This window comes from Tursiops truncatus, chromosome 11 (assembly GCF_011762595.2).
Source record: "Tursiops truncatus isolate mTurTru1 chromosome 11, mTurTru1.mat.Y, whole genome shotgun sequence".
NCBI classification, from domain to species: Eukaryota; Metazoa; Chordata; class Mammalia; order Artiodactyla; family Delphinidae; genus Tursiops; species Tursiops truncatus.
In genome coordinates, this window is record NC_047044.1 from 14,575,962 (window position 1) to 14,596,338 (window position 20,377).

At 39.5% G+C, this 20,377-nt stretch overlaps 2 protein-coding genes across 4 annotated transcripts in view; one reads left to right on the plus strand and one right to left on the minus strand.

Moving 5' to 3' along the window:
- The window catches only part of SYN3 (synapsin III), a 432,411-nt gene extending 431,036 nt beyond the window's left edge, over positions 1-1,375 (plus strand). Inside the window, exons 15-16 of the mRNA XM_019952355.3 lie at positions 149-553; positions 1,342-1,375. The gene's annotated coding sequence lies outside the window, so the exon portion shown is untranslated. The remainder of the gene's footprint in view (positions 1-148; positions 554-1,341) is intronic.
- On the minus strand, positions 651-20,310 carry FBXO7 (F-box protein 7). 3 transcript variants are annotated; one of them, XM_033866165.2, is made up of 9 exons: positions 20,002-20,310; positions 16,204-16,498; positions 10,929-11,156; positions 9,448-9,589; positions 7,181-7,264; positions 4,686-4,781; positions 2,708-2,884; positions 2,345-2,382; positions 651-1,341 (listed from the first exon to the last, which is right to left on the minus strand). In XM_033866165.2, the coding sequence occupies exons 1-9, from the start codon at positions 20,121-20,123 to the stop codon at positions 952-954; spliced, it is 1,572 nt and encodes a 523-aa protein (XP_033722056.1). In that variant the 5' UTR covers positions 20,124-20,310; the 3' UTR covers positions 651-951. The 3 variants fall into 3 exon arrangements, with proteins under 3 accessions (XP_033722056.1, XP_033722057.1, XP_033722058.1); XM_033866166.2 differs by having other exon boundaries at positions 16,204-16,294; positions 20,002-20,308; XM_033866167.2 differs by lacking the exon at positions 20,002-20,310 and adding an exon at positions 19,771-19,906 and having other exon boundaries at positions 16,204-16,346.
- Between the last annotated feature and the right edge of the window lie 67 nt (positions 20,311-20,377).

The window sequence follows — 20,377 nt, forward strand, 5'->3', positions numbered from 1 at the left end:
TCGCTATAGCATGTTTCCAGTAGTTGTTTATGTGCTAAGACATTTGTGTTTGGCCTTTTTCTTGTTGTAGGAAAAATAAAACTTGAAATCTGTGTATTTTAAGTCTTAAAAGCAAAATGTTCTTCAAATAACGAGGATTTCTTTGCAGAACAAGTACCTGAGCAGCACTCAAAGCAGTGTAACTTTGTTGTTAAAATATGTCATCTACTTAGATTACAAATTAGGCTCCAAGCACTCAAGACACAAGGAAACAGAAGCTATAACTCCACTCCAGAAGAAGCCAGAAACGAGTCCCTAACAACCCAATGGTGGCCAAACAGTGCTGCTTCAGAGCCCAGATTGTTTCAGCACAGAGCCTGAGGAGCAGCTGCTGAGAGAGGGAGGAGGTGGACTGAGCTAGGTGTCCAAAGCACTCACTCCATGTCCAGTTCAACCAAACTAGCTCTGCTTGTATTCATTCCACAAACCAGGCTTCTGTGAACGATTTCAGGTGAAGAAAAGAGTGCCACTACAAAAATAATAATCATCTCCTGCAACAATCTGATGACACCGAGTAAGTCCTCTGATCATTCTGAAATGTCCAAGTCATGCTGTAAAGCTGTTCTGAATATTTATTACATATCTTTCGTTAATAAAAGTCAAGACTGCCGTGTGATTCACACTTTTTTTATTATTATTATTCTGGTGTAGAACATTATCAATGTCTAACCTTCATTCTAGAGGGTAATTCAGAGAGGGGATGTCAGGAACCAACTATTCCCAAGGCCAACCCTGTCATGCAGTAACCTTTGGGCTATACCACCCCTGGAGCTTTAAATATATCTACCAAAAGGCTTCTGTGAGTGCATTTCTCACCACCACAATCAGAAAACACTAGAGATAGCACCCCAACAAGATGATGTCTGTAGTTTAAAAAAACAAAACAAGCTCCAGCATGAGATTATAAATCAGTCACATGAATGGTAGCCGGCTGTCAGTTGGCCAACCCCTGCTAGGTCTTAAGGGAAATCTGTCATTGGGGCCACCTCGCCCTGGCAAGATGGGGTTAGGTCCTGGAAGAGGGCCGATTGGGTCAAAACGTGGTCTGAGTGGAGGGAACTGTCCGGGTGTCTCCCCAGGCCCAGGGATGAGTGAATTGATTGGATCCCCAACATAAGGAAGGGTTAGTCTTTCATCATATTCACCACCAATAATTCCTGGAGGAAGGAGAGAACTGGGAGGAAAAGGCCTGGGGTGCAAGGGGTTGGGGTAGAATGGAATGGGGTGGGGTGACGACGGCAGGAACATCACATGCCGCCCTCTCTGAGCTTCTTTTCTTTGTTTGTGCCTCTTCTTGTACAGCTATAGAAAAACAAGGACAAGATATGGTAAGTGAGTTGGATATTTCCCCAAAGTTCATTTGCTTTCATTGTACTATATACCTTTTCTTTTCCCATACTATCAAGGCAGGCAAAAAAAAAAAAAAAGTGCACAGAAGAGAACTTTTACCAGTTTCTATCTGCATGAATAAGGTAGTAGATATGAACACAATGCCAAATGAACTCTATTCTTTAACCACACTGCAACTGAGCAATTGTGCCAATTTAGAGTAACCATACATCCAAAGGAGGGATAACTGAGTGACATGTATTCTCAAGACTGCAATCCAGAGCTCTCAAGCTGATATGCAATTTTAAGTCAGCCTTTTTTGAAAGTGGAAATTTTAAATATTTGTTGAAAATGTCATGCCACACAATATAAAAAGTTAAGGTACTGGGCAGGGAAGGGGGTGGGGGGCCAGCACTTATGTTCAATTTCTCACCTAACTTATGTCCCTAATGGACCTCAATTTAAATAACAAAAAAGATGCTATTTTAGAGGATGGAACATATTCCTAAAGAACAGTACTATGTATTTTGTACATATTTGAGGACTTTCATTGAATTTTATTCTCTAGTCCTTCATCCCAAGTTTCTGTGTCCTATCAATGTCTTTTTACAGTGGTATCTGCAAATAAAACAATATAACTTATTCTCTTCATAATTTACTATTCTAGCTAGCTGAACAGCTCAAGATTACTCCAGCACAAAAACAACTCAATTTTTTTAACAACAGAAGAAGGAAGAATATATTAAGGTGAAAACAGTCATTGTGTTAAAGATTCTTTTTCCTGTGTAATTACAAGACACTAAGGACTGAGTCTAAGGTAGAAGTTGAAAACATTTTCATTTACTAAAAATTAGCAATAAATTTAACTTAAACATTGCATTATATCATAAAAAAGTGGAAAATATGCCCTTAATGTATTAATTCATGAGTTATTTCTGTGCTATGAACATTAGCCTTGGTATTTAAAAATACCTACTTCTTTCCAATCTGTGTCTCGACCTCTGACAGTACCATCTACAAAGAAAAAACAGAGATTTAAAAACGTTTCATTCATCCAACATTAAACGTGTCTTACTTCAATTTTCTATCCTGAAATAGTCTACTTGATCTAATGGACTGTTTGTATTGCAGAGAACACAGAAATGAATGGGGAGAGTTTTCAGGACATAGGCAAAGGTATATGAAGCTTAGAATCTCTTTACAATAAGGCTATGTTATGATTATTTCTTACTCTTAAAAAAAAAAAAAGCCCACAACTTAAAACTTCTGGCAAGCTGAGTAATTAAGACCTCAGTAACAAAGAACCCTTTTCTTGTTAACATGTTATCATGGAAATCACCTCGAAAATCCCGCAGATATAAACACCTCCACAGAAGTTGGTCATTCGAAGCAATACAGAGGTCACGACAAACTGCAGACAAAGACAGGACAGAACGAACATCCAAAAGTCGGAAGATCCGCAGTTTCAGCTCCAATGGGAGGACTACCAACCCAAACACATCTGGTAGGTTCAGTGCTAAAAGGAAAAAGAGGATAGGTATCACTGAGTAAAGAACATCCGGTTTCCCCATATATTCAACCGAAGTTGCCAACTTTCTAAGGAGATGATAAATTAGATGGTATCCTCAATTATCCAAGCTTAAGTTATCTGTAACAAACTTCTGTCCCCAGGTTAACTCTATAACTACTACTAAATCCAAGCCCCTTATTCTCTTTATGTTTTAGTAGAGAAACAAATTACTTTTTAATACAGATCAAATAACTATGACAATTTCTAAATACTAGCCAATGGCCTCCTTTGTTTCAAGCGATATTCAGCACAACAAAAAATTCTCTATTCAACTATAGAAAATGGATAATTAATTGGCTTGTGCAATTGGTTTCCAATGCTGCTACTTATTAGCTGTGTGCCTTTGGACAAGTTATTTAAACTCTAACTCAATTTTCTCATCTGTAAAATGGGTTAGTAATACTACCTACCTCACTGAGTTGAGAATTAAATGTGTAAATACATACAGAGTGCTCACAACGATGTTTGGCACGTAATTAGCACTCGAGTGTTAGATTACTATTATTCAATATCTAGCTGAAAAAGAAGGGAGGTAGACAAATTCAAAAGCAAAACCAAGAAAGGAAAAGAATAATATATTCCGAAGTCAAATGAAAATTATTTTTTCATTATTAGCTCCTTTGAATATATGGGATACCATTCTCAACTAGCAAAGATAATCAAAGTCCAGTAAGGGGTTTTAAAATTCACATTATTCTTTTCCCTCACCACCAGCCAAAGAAGAAAACTATAATAGCCTTGGCACCATGCAACTTGAGACCTAAAATATCATTTTCCTACATACAAATAGCAGATAAAAGCCACATAACTATCTGTATAAACCTGAAATTATTTACCAGCCAAAAGAATGTGGTAGATTATGATTCTACCCTATCATTTTCTACCCTATAGTTATGCTTCCCCGTCCCACAGTCCAGGTTTGGCCATTTTCACTTGTTTTGTCCAGTGAAATGTGAGTGCAAGTGGCATATCATTTGTGAAAAAAAGCTTTAAAAACCAACACATGGTTAGGCCACTGGTCCTCTCTTCCCTGTGCCACAAGAAGAGCAAGCCCCGGATGAGGACTACTCACCACTCCTCGGCCAAAGCCAAGCCCCACGGAGCACATATGCAAGTGAGACATAAATGTTCACTTAAGATTTTAAAATACTTTTTACTACAACACAAAGAGAAAGCTGATTAGCACAAGGATTTTGAGTGAATTATAAACCTCACTGAATTAGCTTCACCATCTATAAAATGAGAGTAAAATCTACTTCAAAGCTGTTAGCATTAAATAAGAATGCATGTGAAATATCCGAAGTACCTAGCACAGAGTCCCAATAAATAGTTTAAAAAAAAAAGTAGACCAAATTTACAGGCTATACGTTATTTGTATATGTATTTATTGAACACTTACTATAGGCCTGACCGTGTGCTAGGCCATGAGAATACAAAAGTGAAAAAGACATATTCCCTGCTTTCAAGGTATTCATAACCTTAGGTGGAGAGAAATCATGTCAAAAATTATTATGATACACTGGATAAAGGGCTATAATAAAGATACATATAAAATGCAGTGGAGATACAAAGAGGATGTAAAGAGCAATTAAGGAATTAACATTTGAGCTTAGTCTTAAAAGAGGAGAATTTCCACGAGGACGAGAAAAGAGGGAAGAAAAGAGGGAAGGTTTATGTCACCCTTAAACATATGTGAACTTACTATTCTTTCCAGCCATTCAACCTGTGATGATTTATCATTTCTCACCTTGTCGGGTAAAAGCCAGAAGAGGATACACCAGCTGGTCCTTGAAGAGGCGAGAGAGCTTCTGAAGATCTTTGTATATCTTGGCTACATTTTCCCCTAGAATATTTTTTAAATGAAAGATCAAAACACACAATCAAATGGAAAAACTTGAAATGGTGTTCTCTACTTCCGCCAAACCAAATCAAAGTGGTAAGTTAGTTTTCACAATTCCTACATAAACAGAAATGAACCAAAGTCTCTGGTCGAAGAGGAAGTAATACAATGTGTAACTCTGAAAGCTGAATCATCTTTAAACACATTTTTCCTTACTATAAAAGTAATTAGGAACTTACAAATAAAAGAATAACAGTACCTAGGTACTATAAGCCATAGTAAAAATTGATTAAAATGACTTGTCAAACGGAGCAGCATATTCCTACCCAACATAAAAATTACATATTGAAAATATTCAATATAATCTGAAAACTTGTAATCTAACAGTATTAACTTTCCTCCTCCTCTTTTATTTCCTTTTTCCTTATTTAACAGAAATCAGATCATCTGAGCTATATTCCTGTAAAAATTGTTCTTAAAAAACAGGTCTCAGGAGTCAAATCTATTCCAATCCTAAATTCTACCATTTATTAGCTCTGTGACCTTGAAGTAATTTAACCTCCTCTAGACCTGTTTCCTGATCTAGAAAATGGGTATAACAACCTCTACTGCTGTAGAATGTAGAGTATTTCTACTCCCCACAGCAAGGTCCTCCATAGTATAGAGATGAATATAAAGTGTTATAGCCAAGGAATTTCAAGTTTTTCTGGTCTTAAGGGTAAGACCATCTTTACAGATTTATCAGTCTAGTTCATGCGTTCTCAACAAAAACAATATTGCCCCCAACCAGGCAAAAATCCCAGCTATTACATTGGTCTGTGACCCTCCAAAGGGCCACAGTATACAAATAAGTGTACAGTATATCTATGAAATTAAAATTTCATGAGGGAGAATGATTTTGGGGGAAAAATGTGTACAAACTCTCCTTAGGGGATTGATAATGAAAAAATGGTTGAGAAACACTGGCCTAGTATGACATTAAATGTTCAGAGACCATTATAAATACGTATCTGATGTCTCCTTTTCTTATCAGCTTTAGTTTACATACGTTAGTCTCTCAGGGCCTGATCTCCCCTGGGAACTAACAAGAATAAGTCTCAAGACCTTCAAAGCAAAGATCTAGATCTAGGTAGCTTCCCTTAAAAGACACTGCTGTAAGTCCCATCTCCCTGCTATACCACACCATTCCCCATGTGGATTTTAAAACCCGCCTAAATTTACTATGAGGATAAAATGAAAAATACATCTGTAAAGGCCCATGTCCAGCAAAAGACAAGTACTAAAAGATGTTAATTCCCCTTCCACCTCATCTCTTCTCCTTCAACTACTTACCTGCCTCTCACACTTTGGGTTTAACTGAAAGAAAAAAGAAAACTCGTCTTCTTTGCATCTATTAATTTTTATAGAACATAAGCAAAACCATGCCTAGAATGCAAACTTTTGGTAAAGTTCCAATCTGTATCAAATAGCAACCAAATTTATAAAAGTTTAAGCAAACTTTTTTTTTTTTTTTTTTGCGGTACGCGGGCCTCTCACTGCTGTGGCCTCTCCTGTTGTGGAGCACGGGCTCCGGACGCGCAGGCTCAGCGGCCATGACTTACGGGCCCAGCCGCTCCGCGGCATGTGGGATCTTCCCAGACCGGGGAGTGAACCTGTGTCTCCTGCATCAGCAGGCAGACTCTCAACCACTGCGCCACCAGGGAAGCCCCTAAGCAAACATTTTGAGTGCAGTTTTTCCTTCCATAATCTTCGATAATGAAGTTGCATTGTATGGTTTCCACAAAACACAGATCCTCTCCATACTGGTTAAATACAATGCTAGAAAAATCCACAAAGAGTAATTTAGAAATTATGAAGCATCAGGACTTCCCTGGTGGCGCAATGGTTAAGAATCCGCCTGCCAATGCAGGGGACCCAGGTTTGAGCCCTGGTCTGGGAAGATCCTACATGTCACAGAGCAACTAAGCCCATGTGCCACTACTACTGAACCTGCGTGCCACAACTACTGAAGCCTGCGTGCCTAGGCCTGTGCTCTGCAACAAGAGAAGCCACCGCAATGAGAAGCCTGTGCACCACAATGAAGAGTAGCCCCCGCTCACCACAACTAGAGAAAGCCCCTGTGCAGCAACAAAGACCCAATGCAGCCAAAAATAAAATAAATAAATTTATTTAAAAAAAAAAGGAAAGAAATTATGAAGCATCAATGGTGTGTGATGTATAAATATAATTCAGTATCCAAGACCCTAAGAGAAACAGGAAAGAAACCGAAACTCTGCAACATTGTCTTAAATTTGCTTTAATCTCATCCAGAAACTGTTAAGTCTTTTGAACATTACCTTTCTGTTTTTTTAAAGTGAACCTCTCAAAGCTTCACCCCAGAAGTTCAATCATGGTTATATTACCTGATTCCTCTTTGCAAATAAAAGATTCTGGCAGCAGCTGCAGTCTTTTCACACTTCTAATCTCACTGTTGATTTTTAGTGTAGCTGTAAATAAGCCAAAGAAAGATGATGAAAAGGTTCTGCCATTTCATCAACTGCCTCCACTTTTTAGTGTGGACTTGCGTTCCCTTTGCCCCCATATATAGGAAACACACGGTATACAGACAAACTGCCCTACACTTATTTCCTTCCCTCACAGCAAAGTCCAAAGTGCAAACCTGCATCACATTAAGTAAAATCACTCTAAAACACTTTTAAAAACTACAATAAGCACCTTTATTTGAAACCCACTAAGTCTTACCAACAGCAGCTTATTAATAATTGAAAGATATGCAACAAGGTTAATAGGAGACAGTTAAACACAATACAATCATTATTTCTAATGAGGTCACTAAAAACTCCATTTATTTTTTATTTAACCCTTGGCAGTGAGTCTTCTCTTATTTATTAAAAGAATCCTGCTAATTTTCACAGTATCATCTCTCTCTAAACTCAGAGAATCAATATTCTTGACATCACCAGAGGGTTCATTTTTAATCCTACATGCAAAGGCGCACTTCATCTCGTTCCACGAAAGAGCCAGTGATGTGCTCGTGCAGATGTGCACTGAGCAGGATGTCTCGGGTGAAGCAAAGATTTAAGGACATACTGCTCCTTTTCAAAGAACCAGGCCTGGAATGGTTCTGGAATGACTGTCTGCCACTTACATCCACAAGTAGATGATTTGCCAAGAATTATTAAAGGAACAAAGCATCAGAAACTAAGACATTTAGTAGCTATTCTCTATGTTAAGTATCTTAAGACTAGTAAATAAAGGTTAATATACACGTGTCGTTAAAGTGATTTATAAGAAATTGAGGCAAAAATTACAACCTCACGTTTACTATTTGATAGCTGCAACCTTGCAAGTGATGACGTGATGTAGCAGTATGATTAGATACTGTTGGCCCTCTTTGTATAAGAATGCCCAGCCAGAAGTTACATTTGCTAACTGTGATGAACTGTTGAAGAGACACTGCTAGGTCCTAGTGCCATCAGTCACGTCCTACAAATGTGAAACACCACTAAAGCTGAAAACGTGAGACTTTTCAATAACACTTCAAAGAATCTAGTGATTAAAAAGAAATAGAAGAAATTACATAAAGGGAACCTAAAACCATCTTTTAGTTCAAAGATCACAGTGTAGGTTAGTGGCTTTCAAATAGACTTTAGCAGAAAAAGCTTTTCCCAACAAAACCTTACAAGGGACCTCACTAAATGAAACAGGCACACGTGTTGCTGCTCAAGGTTCAAGTAGCAACACTGGCTCTACCAAGCCACCTCCCTGCTCCCATCTCAGCAGAAACTAGCAGCTGCAGAACATGTTGCAAACCAGAGCTAAGACATGTCAAGGCAACTGTCTCTGCTGTATAAAAGATGAGCCGTAATGAAAAATAAAAAATGCAGGCATTCCAATCTTATCATTCTCTCTTACTTAGCTAAAAGGGTGAAGCTCAAAAATCAAACCAGAGCAAAAACAAAAGAGTCTAGTCACTCAAATGGATCTCCAGGATGTGTGATTACGAGACTACTCCAGAGACCCCTGGTAGCTGGCATAGATCTCCGGATGGCATCTGAGCTAAAATGAAATACAAAAATAGAATGTATTGCTAGCCAGTGAAATTTCTTAGTATGAAAGAGGAGAACTAGAAAAAGAAACTCTATTCAGAGGGACTTACTTGAGGATGGGTAGGAGGGGGATAAAACACACACACTGAAGCCTCAGAACCCTTGGCGGTACTTCTATGCATTCAGAGATGCCAAACTAGATAGAAAATGATCCCAGCTCAACCTCACCTTTCACCGTCTCTCAGTTCAAGACCTTGGTTAGTAAAACAAAAATTAAAAAGCCATCCACAGGCATAAAGAAAAAGTATTCTTTAAAGAGTTCATATGTAATAGACTCATTTTACTCCTAGTATCACAACTCCCCCTGGAGCAAAAAAATTACACAGTTAAGACAGCAAAAGAGTATAGCTGCCTCTAGAGTGAAGGCTGCTAGCATAAACATCAGCCCTGTATTCTGTAACCTTTCAGACCCGTGTTACCAGTGGGCTCGGGATTAAACAAAGTTGAGAAAGACTCCTAACTGCATCATGATAGCCCATCACCGAAGTGGCTATGAAATTTCTGGAGAGAAACATGTAAAGATTCACAAACTAACAAGCATGACTACGCCATCCAATTACCATTTATGACGATGAGGTTTCCCAAAGGCACACAGGTGAGAGCAGCAGAGCCACCCTCGCAGAGAGGATGCGTGTACTGCAGCTTATACACGCCCCCCGACCTCCAGTTCTCCGGCATGGACACAGCTTTGGCTTCAGTCCCCTGGGGAGTGAAATGAAAGGGAAACAAATAATGAAGAACCGTATTACTCTCAAAAAGATTAAAAACCCAAGAGGCTCCTAACTTGTCTACAAATAAGCATTCCATACAGTCCCTTTAATAAAATTTATCAAATCATTAATATTTCTATTAATATTTAAAACTTTGATAGAAAAAAGTTACAATATATTATCTGCCATCAAAACTTCTGTTCAAATAGATAAAATAACATCAGAGAGAGAGACTGATTTCTCACTTCAAAGTCTCGCTTCTCTGCCTAGCAAAGCCGTATCATTATGCAAGATCCCAGTTCAAATACCACTTCCTTTGTAAAGCCTTTTTCAAAACAAATCCTTTTTGTCATTCCCACTCTCTCACCCTCTAACATTCTGTTCCTATTTCTATTGTTATATACTTCTATTATGTTATTAATTGTATTATAATATGTTATAATTTCCTTTTTGTTCCTCTCCCCCACTTACAGACTCCTTGAGGATAAGGACTGCCCCAGTATCTTTATATTCTAATTCCTGGCATGACATGGTGCACGTGTTCAATGATCACTGAATTAGTCTATATACTTGTTACTCATAACATGGCCCACAGACCAGCAGCATTGCTATCGTGTAGAGTATGCTCACATAATATCTCAGGCTCCGCCCTAGATCTATTAAATCAGAATCTGCATTTAATAAGATCCCTAGGTATTCTTAAGCACATTAAAATTTGAAAAACTTCTAAATGTTCTCCTCTGTGAATCTCTGGCATCCTATATATGTATGTGTTTCTCCTACAATTTAGCCAATACAGTATAACGGTCTGTATACTTGTCTCTCTCTCCTACTCTTGGACTGCAAGCAAGCTGAAAGCAGAGACAAGGCACTGCACCTGACACTGGCAGACATTTATCAAATGGATAAGGAATGAATGGATGAAGGTAAGCAACTACAGCATAAGAACAACATCCCTCTTCCTAACTGAATCTTACTAAGTTAGTGGCAATTCACAGAACCACTAACATAAAAAATAAACTGGTGAGCCATCTATCTAGTCATGCCCAATCCACACGCACTGACAACATTTTACCTACATATGATCACATATAAACTTTTGGGTTTTTTTAAACCAAAGTTGCCATCAATTCTATAATACTAACTAAAAGCTGACAAGGAAATAAAGGAGAAAAAAAGAAGGAAAAGAGGGAAGGGAACATTTGCTGACTGCCTACTGTATGCTCATCGCTGTGTTCGACACTTTACATTAATACCCAAACACACTTAATAAAGAAATCTAGAACATCACCCCTTTTCTAATGGGAAACTTTTGCTCTCTGTAGTCTTACCTGAGGTATGTAACCCGACTCCAACATGAGAAGATGTATGGATACTATCAGGGCGTCGCTGGGGTTAGAACAGTCAGCTGACTGATACAGGGTCTCTAATGAATGTGGCACTTGCCCTTCCACCGATTCGCTGCAGAGCATTGGTTCTGAGGGAAAGAAACCTGTGCCCTCTTCCGCATCCACGACATCTGGAATTGACTCAGCTTCAAAATTGTGACTAGGCCCTGACTGAAAAGGATAACAAAAACAACGAATTCTTTAAACAGACTTTCATCTTTTCACAGTAAATTTTGTATTCAAAGTGAACTGAGATCAGCGCTCAGAGGTTCAGAAATGGTACACATTTGCAGCAAGCCCTCCTCAACAAATGACCCTGCAATCTGCTCCTCCATCCTGAATTCCTTACCTCCATTAATTCTGGCTGATATGCCAAACACCTGGAAATCATCCTAGACTTCCCCCTCGACCTCATTAAGCGCCACCCCCAATATGATTAGCTGTCAAAGGTCCACTGACTCTATCTCCTAAATGTCTCCAAAATCTGCCCCTTCCTACTCCAGTGGTACTTCAGACTCATTTATCTCCTAGCCTCCAGCAACAGCCTCCCCAAGTATGCCTTCACTCCTCTTTCTTGTCTTCCAATACATTCCACCCACTGCTGCCAGAGTTCTTTGACAATTGAGAACCCAATTATGTCCCATGTCCCAGCTTAAACTTGCCAGTACTTCCCCTATGCAGACAGCAGCACTGCCCTAAATTGTGCCTTGGAATGTGACCCTAAGTGTTCTTAGGAAAAAAGAGGTCTACAATCAAATAAGTATGGAAATGCTACATGACATAGCCACCGAACCTCACCCTCCATATTCACAAAATACACTTTGGCATTGTAAAGCTCTGAGAAGTCCACAGAGTGTGCATAACATTTAACCAAGAAACACTATCCTCCTTCCTTAACACTCAGTATCCCCATAACACTTACTTATAATCTCACAGGTTTTTCATAGAGGCCATGCTGAGAAATACAGGCTTACAAAATGAAGTCCAAACTCCTAAACTCCTTAGCATTCAGGGCCCTTCATCACCTGATCCCCGACTCTGTATCAAGTTCACATGCCACAGTCCCTTCCTCCCCATTCTGGTATTCCCCACCTCTTCAGGTTATGGACTACCTCTCTGCCTTGCAAAGGCCTTGATTATTGCACTTTATCACCCGTATTGCAACTTTCTGATTACATGTCTATATCCTGCCATGACCACAAGCTTAGAAAGGAAAAGACTACATGTCACCCATTTTTGTAACACCCGTACAATACCTGGCACACAGTAGGTACTCAGTAAATGCTTGTTGAACAAATGCTGAAGGATAATATCTTACAATTCTTACAATTTCATGTTTTTGATTTGTTTTCTAATTTACACCACACAAAAATTCTGTAAAATAGGTAAGACAGATGACATCCCCTTTTTATACGTACTGTAATTTTGATTCAGATTAAATAACATAATCAAGGTTACCAGCTAATAAAAATTTGAAATAAACAAAGATCTCCAGACTCACAGTTCAGGGCTTTTAGACACAATACACTGCTTCAGTAAGACTGAGTTACCTATATTAATTTTGCTCAGAAAGACTATTTCCTAGATATGTGCTCAACTCTTAATGCAAAGCACATGTTTCTTTTAAGTTCGTATTTCCATTAGGAAAGGAACAGAGGAAATTAAAATTATATAATATGAGTGAAACGGTGGAAGAATGTAAGGGAACAAGAGGTTGTTTCTTTCAAAATCCCTGAGGACCTGAGCCCTGATGGCTTATGGAAAAGATCCAAATTCATTTGTTAAAACCTAGAGGTTGATGACAATCCATATTACCTAAAAACGACGCTCCATCATATTTCTGAGAAAGGAGAAACTACTTATTAAAGCCACTTAACACCTAACTAAATTATGAATTACAGGCATACCTGGAGATATCGCAGGTTGGGTTCCAGACCACTGCAATAAAGTGAATATATCACAATAAAGCAGGTCACACAACTTTTTTGGTTTCTCAACGCATATAAAAGTTATGTTTACACTATACCGTAGTTATTAAGTATGCAATAGCATTATGTCTAAACAATGTACATACCTTAATTTAAAAATACTTTTTTGCTAAAAAATGCTAACCATCACGTGAGCCCTCAGGGAGTCGTAACCTTTTTGCAATAGTAACATCAAAGATCACTGATCACAGATCATAACAAATATAATAACAAAAAATGTTGAACTATTATGAGAATTACCAAAATGTGACACAGAGACAGAAGTGAGCAAATGCTATTGGAAAAATGGCACCAATAGACTTGCTCAACGCTGGGTTGCCACAAACCTTCAGTTTGTAAAAAATACAGTATCTGCAAAGCACATTAAAACTAAGTGCAATAAAATGAGGTATGCCTGTATATATGCTCTTTGCTTCTTATACCTAACTTTTGGCCATTTACTACTTACTGACAGTTGTATGGGAGAGAATATATGTGGGAAAAATATTTTAAAAGGTTACCCCAGACTGATAATGACATGGGAGGAAGATATCAGAATCCCCTGGTGAGCTTATCAAACTCTACTCTCACTCCATGAGAACCACTGACGTTCTCTGAGCCATCCTGATATGATATAAGTACTTATCATATTCTTCATGCATGTGGAGATGAGAAAAAAATGTTTAGCACCACCTCTCTAAACAGATCATTTGTCATATGTCATTCACAAATGAGTGGAACAAGTATGGAACAGGACCCTAACATTAGGGTCTGATACTTTTTAGCTGATTGGTAAATTATAAAAATCATCTATGTCCCCACTAAGATTTTACAGTCACCCTATACAAGTCGTAGAATACAAAACAGCACGCTTTTAGAATTGAAATTACTAACATGAGGCAATACTAATGTCTCAAAATTTGCCAAAAGGAAACTAGTAAAGTAACCATCATATGAAAAGTAAAGGGAATGGATCCTTCTACCAGAATCTCTGAATGAGTCTATCATCAAAAAAGACTCAGAAATGTAATTTAAATATCTGACTAAATATTCTTACTCATTCTCTAGATTACTTCTATGAGACAGAAGCTCAGAGATACATAATAATTTCTGAAAAGAAAATTCATAAAAATACTTCGAGCTTTATAAAAGCTTTTTTAACTTACTTAATCTCTCTGGATACTATTACTAAAAATCTAGACATAGATGATTTTTATAATTTACCAATCAGCTAAAAAGTATTTTTTAATATCTGTCTATACTTGATGACATATAGGCACAATGAATACTTATAAACATTTAAAGACTGCAAAAAACAAATTAAGTTGACATGATGAATGTACACACACAAAACAATTAAGATGGCATATGTACTGGTATTAAAATATTAAGTAATAAAGTGATCATTTGTGCCATGCAAGAAATTAAAAGGCGGAATAGTAAATAATGAGGTGTTTACAAGGCAATAAAGATGATCAATACAAAGGAACTGAAGAAAACTACTGGGCTGCCGTTGGCAGGGCCTTGGAAGGTGGGTAGAGATGCGGACAGGAGAGAGAGGACAGGGAGGGGGTTCCACGCCAGGGGAGCAGCAACAGCAGAGAGCGAAGCAGTCGCTAGGCTGTGTGTGTGTGTGTGTGTGTGTGTGTGTGTGTGTGTGTGTGTGTGTGTGTGTGTGTGTGTGTGTGTGTGTGTGTGTGTGTGTGTGTGCGCGCGCGCGCGCATGCAGGTGTGAGCATGTGCAGGTGCGCATGTGCGCAGGTGCTTGCTGCGAGAGGGACCATGAGGAGGAGGAGGAGGGGGCCAGTCTGACTGCAGATGGCAGTTGACAGGAGGGAGGAACAGAAACTAGCCCCCAAAGGTTGTTGGGCAACTGCTCAGAAAGCCTTAAAAACTAGGTACAGGAGGACAGACAACACTTTCCTCGTCTGCGACATGAGAGGGTTGAACTAGAGATATCTGGACTTTTTCAGTTCAAAAATTATGAGCCCAGGTGTACCTATGACACAGAGTTACCTAAGAGCAGGGGAACAACATAATCAAAAATGTGCAGGAAGGGGCTTCCCTGGTGGCGCAGTGGTTAAGAAACCTCCTGCCAATGCAGGGGACACGCCTTCGAGCCCTGGTCTGGGAAGATCCCACATGCCATGGAGCAACTAAGCCCATGCACTGCAACTACTGAGCCTGCGTTCTAGAGCCCGCGAGCCACAACTACTGAAGCCCACGTGCCTAGAGCCCGTGCTCCACAACAAGAGAAGCCACCACAGTGAGAAGCACGTGCACCGCAACGAAGAGTAGCCCCTGCTCGCGGCAACTAGAGAAAGCCCGCACGCAGCAACGGAGACCCAATGCAGCCAAAAATAAATCAATAAAATAAATGTATTTTAAAAAAATGTGGAAGAAGAAGATGAACCCAGAAAGCAGACTGAAGAACACACACTGGAAGCCTGGAATGGAAAGGAAAAACAGGCAGGGCTTGTTAAGGGGCTGGATATAAGGAGTCAAAAATCATTCCACAGTTTTAAGCTCAGGAAAACAGTACTGCCACTGACAGAGGAGGAGCTGGTTTGGGAAGAACACATCAGTGCACATATTTTCAAATTTACATCAGCATCTAGATTCTGAGGTGACAATTTTTTTAATTTTAAAAACTTAAAATACACACACACAGGAATATTACTCGGCCATAAAAAAAGAATTAAATTCTGCCATTTGCAACAACATAGATGGACCTAGAAGGTAGGATGCTTAGTGAAATAAGTCAGAGAGAGAAACACAAATACTCTATGTTATCACTTATAGGTAGAATCTAAAAAATAAAACAAATGAATGCATACAACAAAACAGAAACAGACTCACAGATATAGGCAACAAACTAGTGGTTATCAGTGGGGAAGGGGCAAGATAGGGATATGGAATTAACAGATATGAACTACTGTGTATAAAATAAATAAGCAACAAGGATGTATTGTAGAGCACAGGGAAGTATAGCCATTATTTTGTAATAACTTTAAATGGAGTACAATCTATTAAAAAATTGAATCACTACATTGTACACCTGAAACTAATATAATATTATAAACCAACTATACTTCAATAAAAATAAAGTATTTAAAATAAAAATAAATTTTCTGTAAGATTATAATCTGCAGTCTACTGATGATAATTATCCTGACTGGTACAGAATTCAATTGAGCTATTCAGTATGATTTATCAACTACTCTATTTCTTGTCTTGATTTTAATACCCACCATACTTCCATCATTCCAGACATCAGATTGGGCTGCCTGTCCTTGGAATGAATCACGCAGTTGTTCATCCTGTATGCTGGACTGACTGGAGCTGGCGGCCAAAGAGGGTTGGTCATTATTCTGGAGTGAGGAATGCTCTGAATCTGTGGATGAAGGTAAGTTAGGTGCTGCAATGGCATCTTCAAGAATCAAACATATCAAGTCCCCAGAAACAATCCCATATGAAGCCAAGGTCTCTTCATCGCCAGTGAGGGCATCCTCGTTGTTCAATGTAATTGCAAACCGGGTATCAGAACTGCCAAGAAAGACGGATAAGGATAGTAAGGCTACCTATTACCATTACCCACAATAATACATTTGAAACATATATAAGGTACATGGTATGACCCCCAGCAGAACTAATGAAAACAAAACGAAGATAAGAGCAAAGCCAAAGCTTGGAAAAAGTATCAAAATTATTTATTCTTATCACCAAATGCTTAGGTTATAGATTCTAGCCTCGGGGATAGGATCAGTAATTCTCTATCATTAATCCATGTTTTCATCAATTCTAAGATACACACTTTTTTATACTTTGTCATCTTTGAAACAGGATGCTTCTTACAATCGATGACATATCACAGCTTAATGGACAGCATTTTTCCACTTAGTGTGACATAAGAATGTGCATCCCAGGATTGACAGCAACTGAGATTCAATGAAATATAGCCTCTTTAAAATATAAATCATATTACATCATTCCTCTGCTGAGAATTCTCCAATGGCTTCTATTTGACCTTGGAATAGAATCCTTAACATGCCCTCCAAAGCCCAACATCTGACCCACTTCTTCTACCTCACCCATCCTCTTACTAGCTGTTCTCCATTCGACTCATTCCTTAAAACAGATCAACCTCACTGCAGCCTTTGGGCCTCTGCTTCTGCTCTTCCAGTTCTTCAAATGACTTGAGTCTTTCTCATCATCCAGGTCTCAACCCAAATGTCACCTCTTCAGAGATGCCTTCCACCTGCCTCCATCACTCTATTTCATTCATCTGTTTTATTTTTATTACAACATTGCTATTTGAAAATATCATATTTATTTGCTTATCCGCTCTCTTCCCCACCCCTACGACTAGGATGTAAGTTTCATGAGATGGGTACCTTGTCTGTCTAGTTCAAAACTGTATCTCCAGCACTTGGCAAATACAAGTATTTGTGGAATGGATGCAACCAATAAACATTAGATGGTGAGATCAAGATGAGGCTGAAATCAGGGCTAATTAACAATATCCTTCCAGGACAGTTAGGTTATGGTTCCAAAATACTAGACCCATGTCCTAAACAAATATTCATAACCACAAAAAGTCAGACGAGTGCATGTAGATGACTGAGTATAAATTCATCCCTCCTACTGATAAGTTCAACCTTACTGAGCACCAGTTATAATGTCTTTTATGTGAAACACAACACAAATCCAAAAACCCAGTGCTAAACAAGCTAAGAGCTCAAATTAGTCTGAAGCAAGGAACTCCCATCCTTTCTGCATGGCAGATTATCTGACCTTGAGAGAACCATCATCATTTCATTACATAGTGGTGAGGAATAATTAACAAACCACTGCAGAACATTTTATAAGACATTTACACTCAGCAATGTTAACTTCATTAACTTTTTGAGAGGTTAACAAAGGATGAAGTCCTTTGAAAATCATGTTCTGGTTATTTGTTCTTAAAATGCTACATTTTCAAAAGTGCTCCCCATAATTCATTTATGTTTTTTCTTGCCCATATAAATACATTTTTTCTTACCAATTAAAGTGTCTTTGGTAGAGAAATTACTGAAGCTTTAAGAACTACTCCTGCTTATTAGAAAATAAGTAGCTATGACTCTGTTTTCAAATATGTTGATAAATGTTGAAAATCTGCCAACTACCCAGAAAAACAACATCCCATTTTTAGCAGAAAAAAGGAAAAACACCTCAAATGAACTATGTTTTTATGGATCATTTGTCACAGCACAAAGTTGTTTTTTTTAATGGTATCTAGCACAATGTTTGTTCAAATATCAATTTGTAAAAAAGGTAAAGAATTGTCTGCTTAATAAAATGTCGGCCTCCCCTTTAGAAAAAGGGAAGAGCTATTTCTAGAGTAACATATGGTTTTCCAGGAGAGTCGTTATTGATTCTGTTTTCTGAAACTGTGAAAAAAAAATAATATTTTCATCAGGAACTGCCACCCTAGAAACTCCAGGCCTTTGAGAATTATTTTATGACAATCCCAGATCCACTTGCTCAGCAAGGACACTTTAAAAGTAATAATATCATATGGACACATTTTTAAACTGCCCATTTACTATAAAATGAACATACTTTCAGAAGAATGAATTTACTTTCACAAGCTGAAGTTTAACATTCCTTCCAGTTAACCAGCCTCGACTGTAAAAACAAACCTGAAAGCAAAACTAACTTGGGCTCTTGGGTAAACAAGCATCATATTGCGTTTCACATCCTTTCCAGAGTGTCCCACCTAATTAAAAAATAATAAAATATATATACATATATATGAAAATAAAAAGAGAAGTTAATTTTGACAATTTGTGGTGGGGTAGTGATGCCAGCATACAAAACACTTAGGTTTAACAACAAGAAAAAAACAACAGGATGTCAATTAATATAATGCCTAAAAGGAGTTAGGTCAATGCCTCATTTTCTGTATTTATGTGTTTAATTTGGAGAAAAAAAGGCTTACTTTGAATGCAGTATTGTCTTAACCTGAAAAATGAAAGGATGAGACGTTCATAATACGGCCTCATTTTACTGAATTCCCTAAAAATAAAATGTAAGTTTATAAAAGTCTTATGAAAGGAACCATTTAATTAACAGAAAGGTTTTCTTTTGAAGAATTCATCTAAGAAGCCCCAAAGAACATCTTTTTTATTTTTTCTCAGCACACTCAAATTCCAATTCGGTAGCTCAGTATTTGAAGAGGACCACCTTTACGTTTGTCCCTCTACTCCCAGATTACTGTCCCCAGGATACCCTTTTGGAAACAAAGCAGCCTCATCTGCAGCCCCATAAATAACAGAATTTGATCCATTACTTCTCAATGTCACTGCCCCCAAACTGCAAGCTCTCCAGGGTCATCATAAGGCCAACGTTTTCCATAGTTTTTATCCAAAAAAAAAAAAAAAAGCAACATCTTGCCCAGGAAAATATTATTATTTGAAACAGACCGACACACTGCACTTTGTAAAACTGCAGCTGGGAAGTCAAAGTGCCCACAGCGGCGCCTGGCACGTAAACACTTAACGGAGTCTTAAGGTGACTGCAGCCTGAAAGCAGCGGTACCAGGTTACAGGTGGCCTCGGATGGAGGGCAGGTTTCTAACTCCTTCTAGTACTCTCCAAACTTTTTCACTGAAATACTCCGACAGTTGGAGATGGTGAACTTAAACCCCTGAGAGCCTCGAAAGGTTTAACCCAAGCCAAACCCATAATTTCCAACCTTACATTTCAAAGGACGTGAGAATTTTGCATCCTAGCCTATCCCTAGGTTCGTTTACTGCAAACACGGAAGCGAAGGCTCACCCTGGAGGGGATCGGAGCCCCCGAGACGCCGGGCCATGACCTCTGGGAGCCGGGACCCCGCACGCTGCAGCCCCAGCGCCCGCTAGCCGCCCGGCCTGCGCGTCACAGTGCAGGACCGCTGGCCCCGCGACGCCCAGCTCGCCGCCCGGCCTCACGTGACAGCTCGGGGCGTGCCCGCGCCACCCGGCGCTCCTCCCCGACCCGCCGCGCGCGCCCCCGCCTCTCGCGTACCTGTACCCCCAGGTGGGCAGCAGGGCCTGCCTCAGGTGCGCGCGCAGCTGCCCCAGCGTTGGCTCCGCTTGGGGAATCTCCAGCGGCCAGGTCCGCTTCTGCAGCCGGACCCGCAGCTTCATGGCGGCCACAGGAGGGCCCAGGGGCCGGGACCCCGAGGCGGCGACGGTGACGACGGCGCGGCCGGTTAGCTCCCGTCTCAAGCGGCGGCAGCCCCGGAGCGGCGACTGCCGGAGCTATGCGGATGCTGAGATGTAACGGCGTGAAGGCCCCGCCAGGCCGGTCTCTGGAACATGAGTGCCCCACCCCCTCTCTTGAGTGCGCCCCCTGGAGCCCACCCCGCGAGCAAGCTGCTGGTGGCCTGCGTGGAGCCAGG

Coding starts and splice junctions, on each gene's coding strand:
- FBXO7 (XM_033866165.2), bottom strand. CDS start 20,123: ATGAAGCTGCGGGTCCGGCTGCAGAAGCGGACCTGGCCGCTGGAGATT. Junction 4,782..7,180: donor TATTTGCAAAGAGGAATCAG/GTAATATAACCA, acceptor AAAATATTCTAG/GGGAAAATGTAGCCAAGATA. Junction 1,342..2,344: donor GAGACACAGATTGGAAAGAA/GTAGGTATTTTT, acceptor GTTTTTCTATAG/CTGTACAAGAAGAGGCACAA.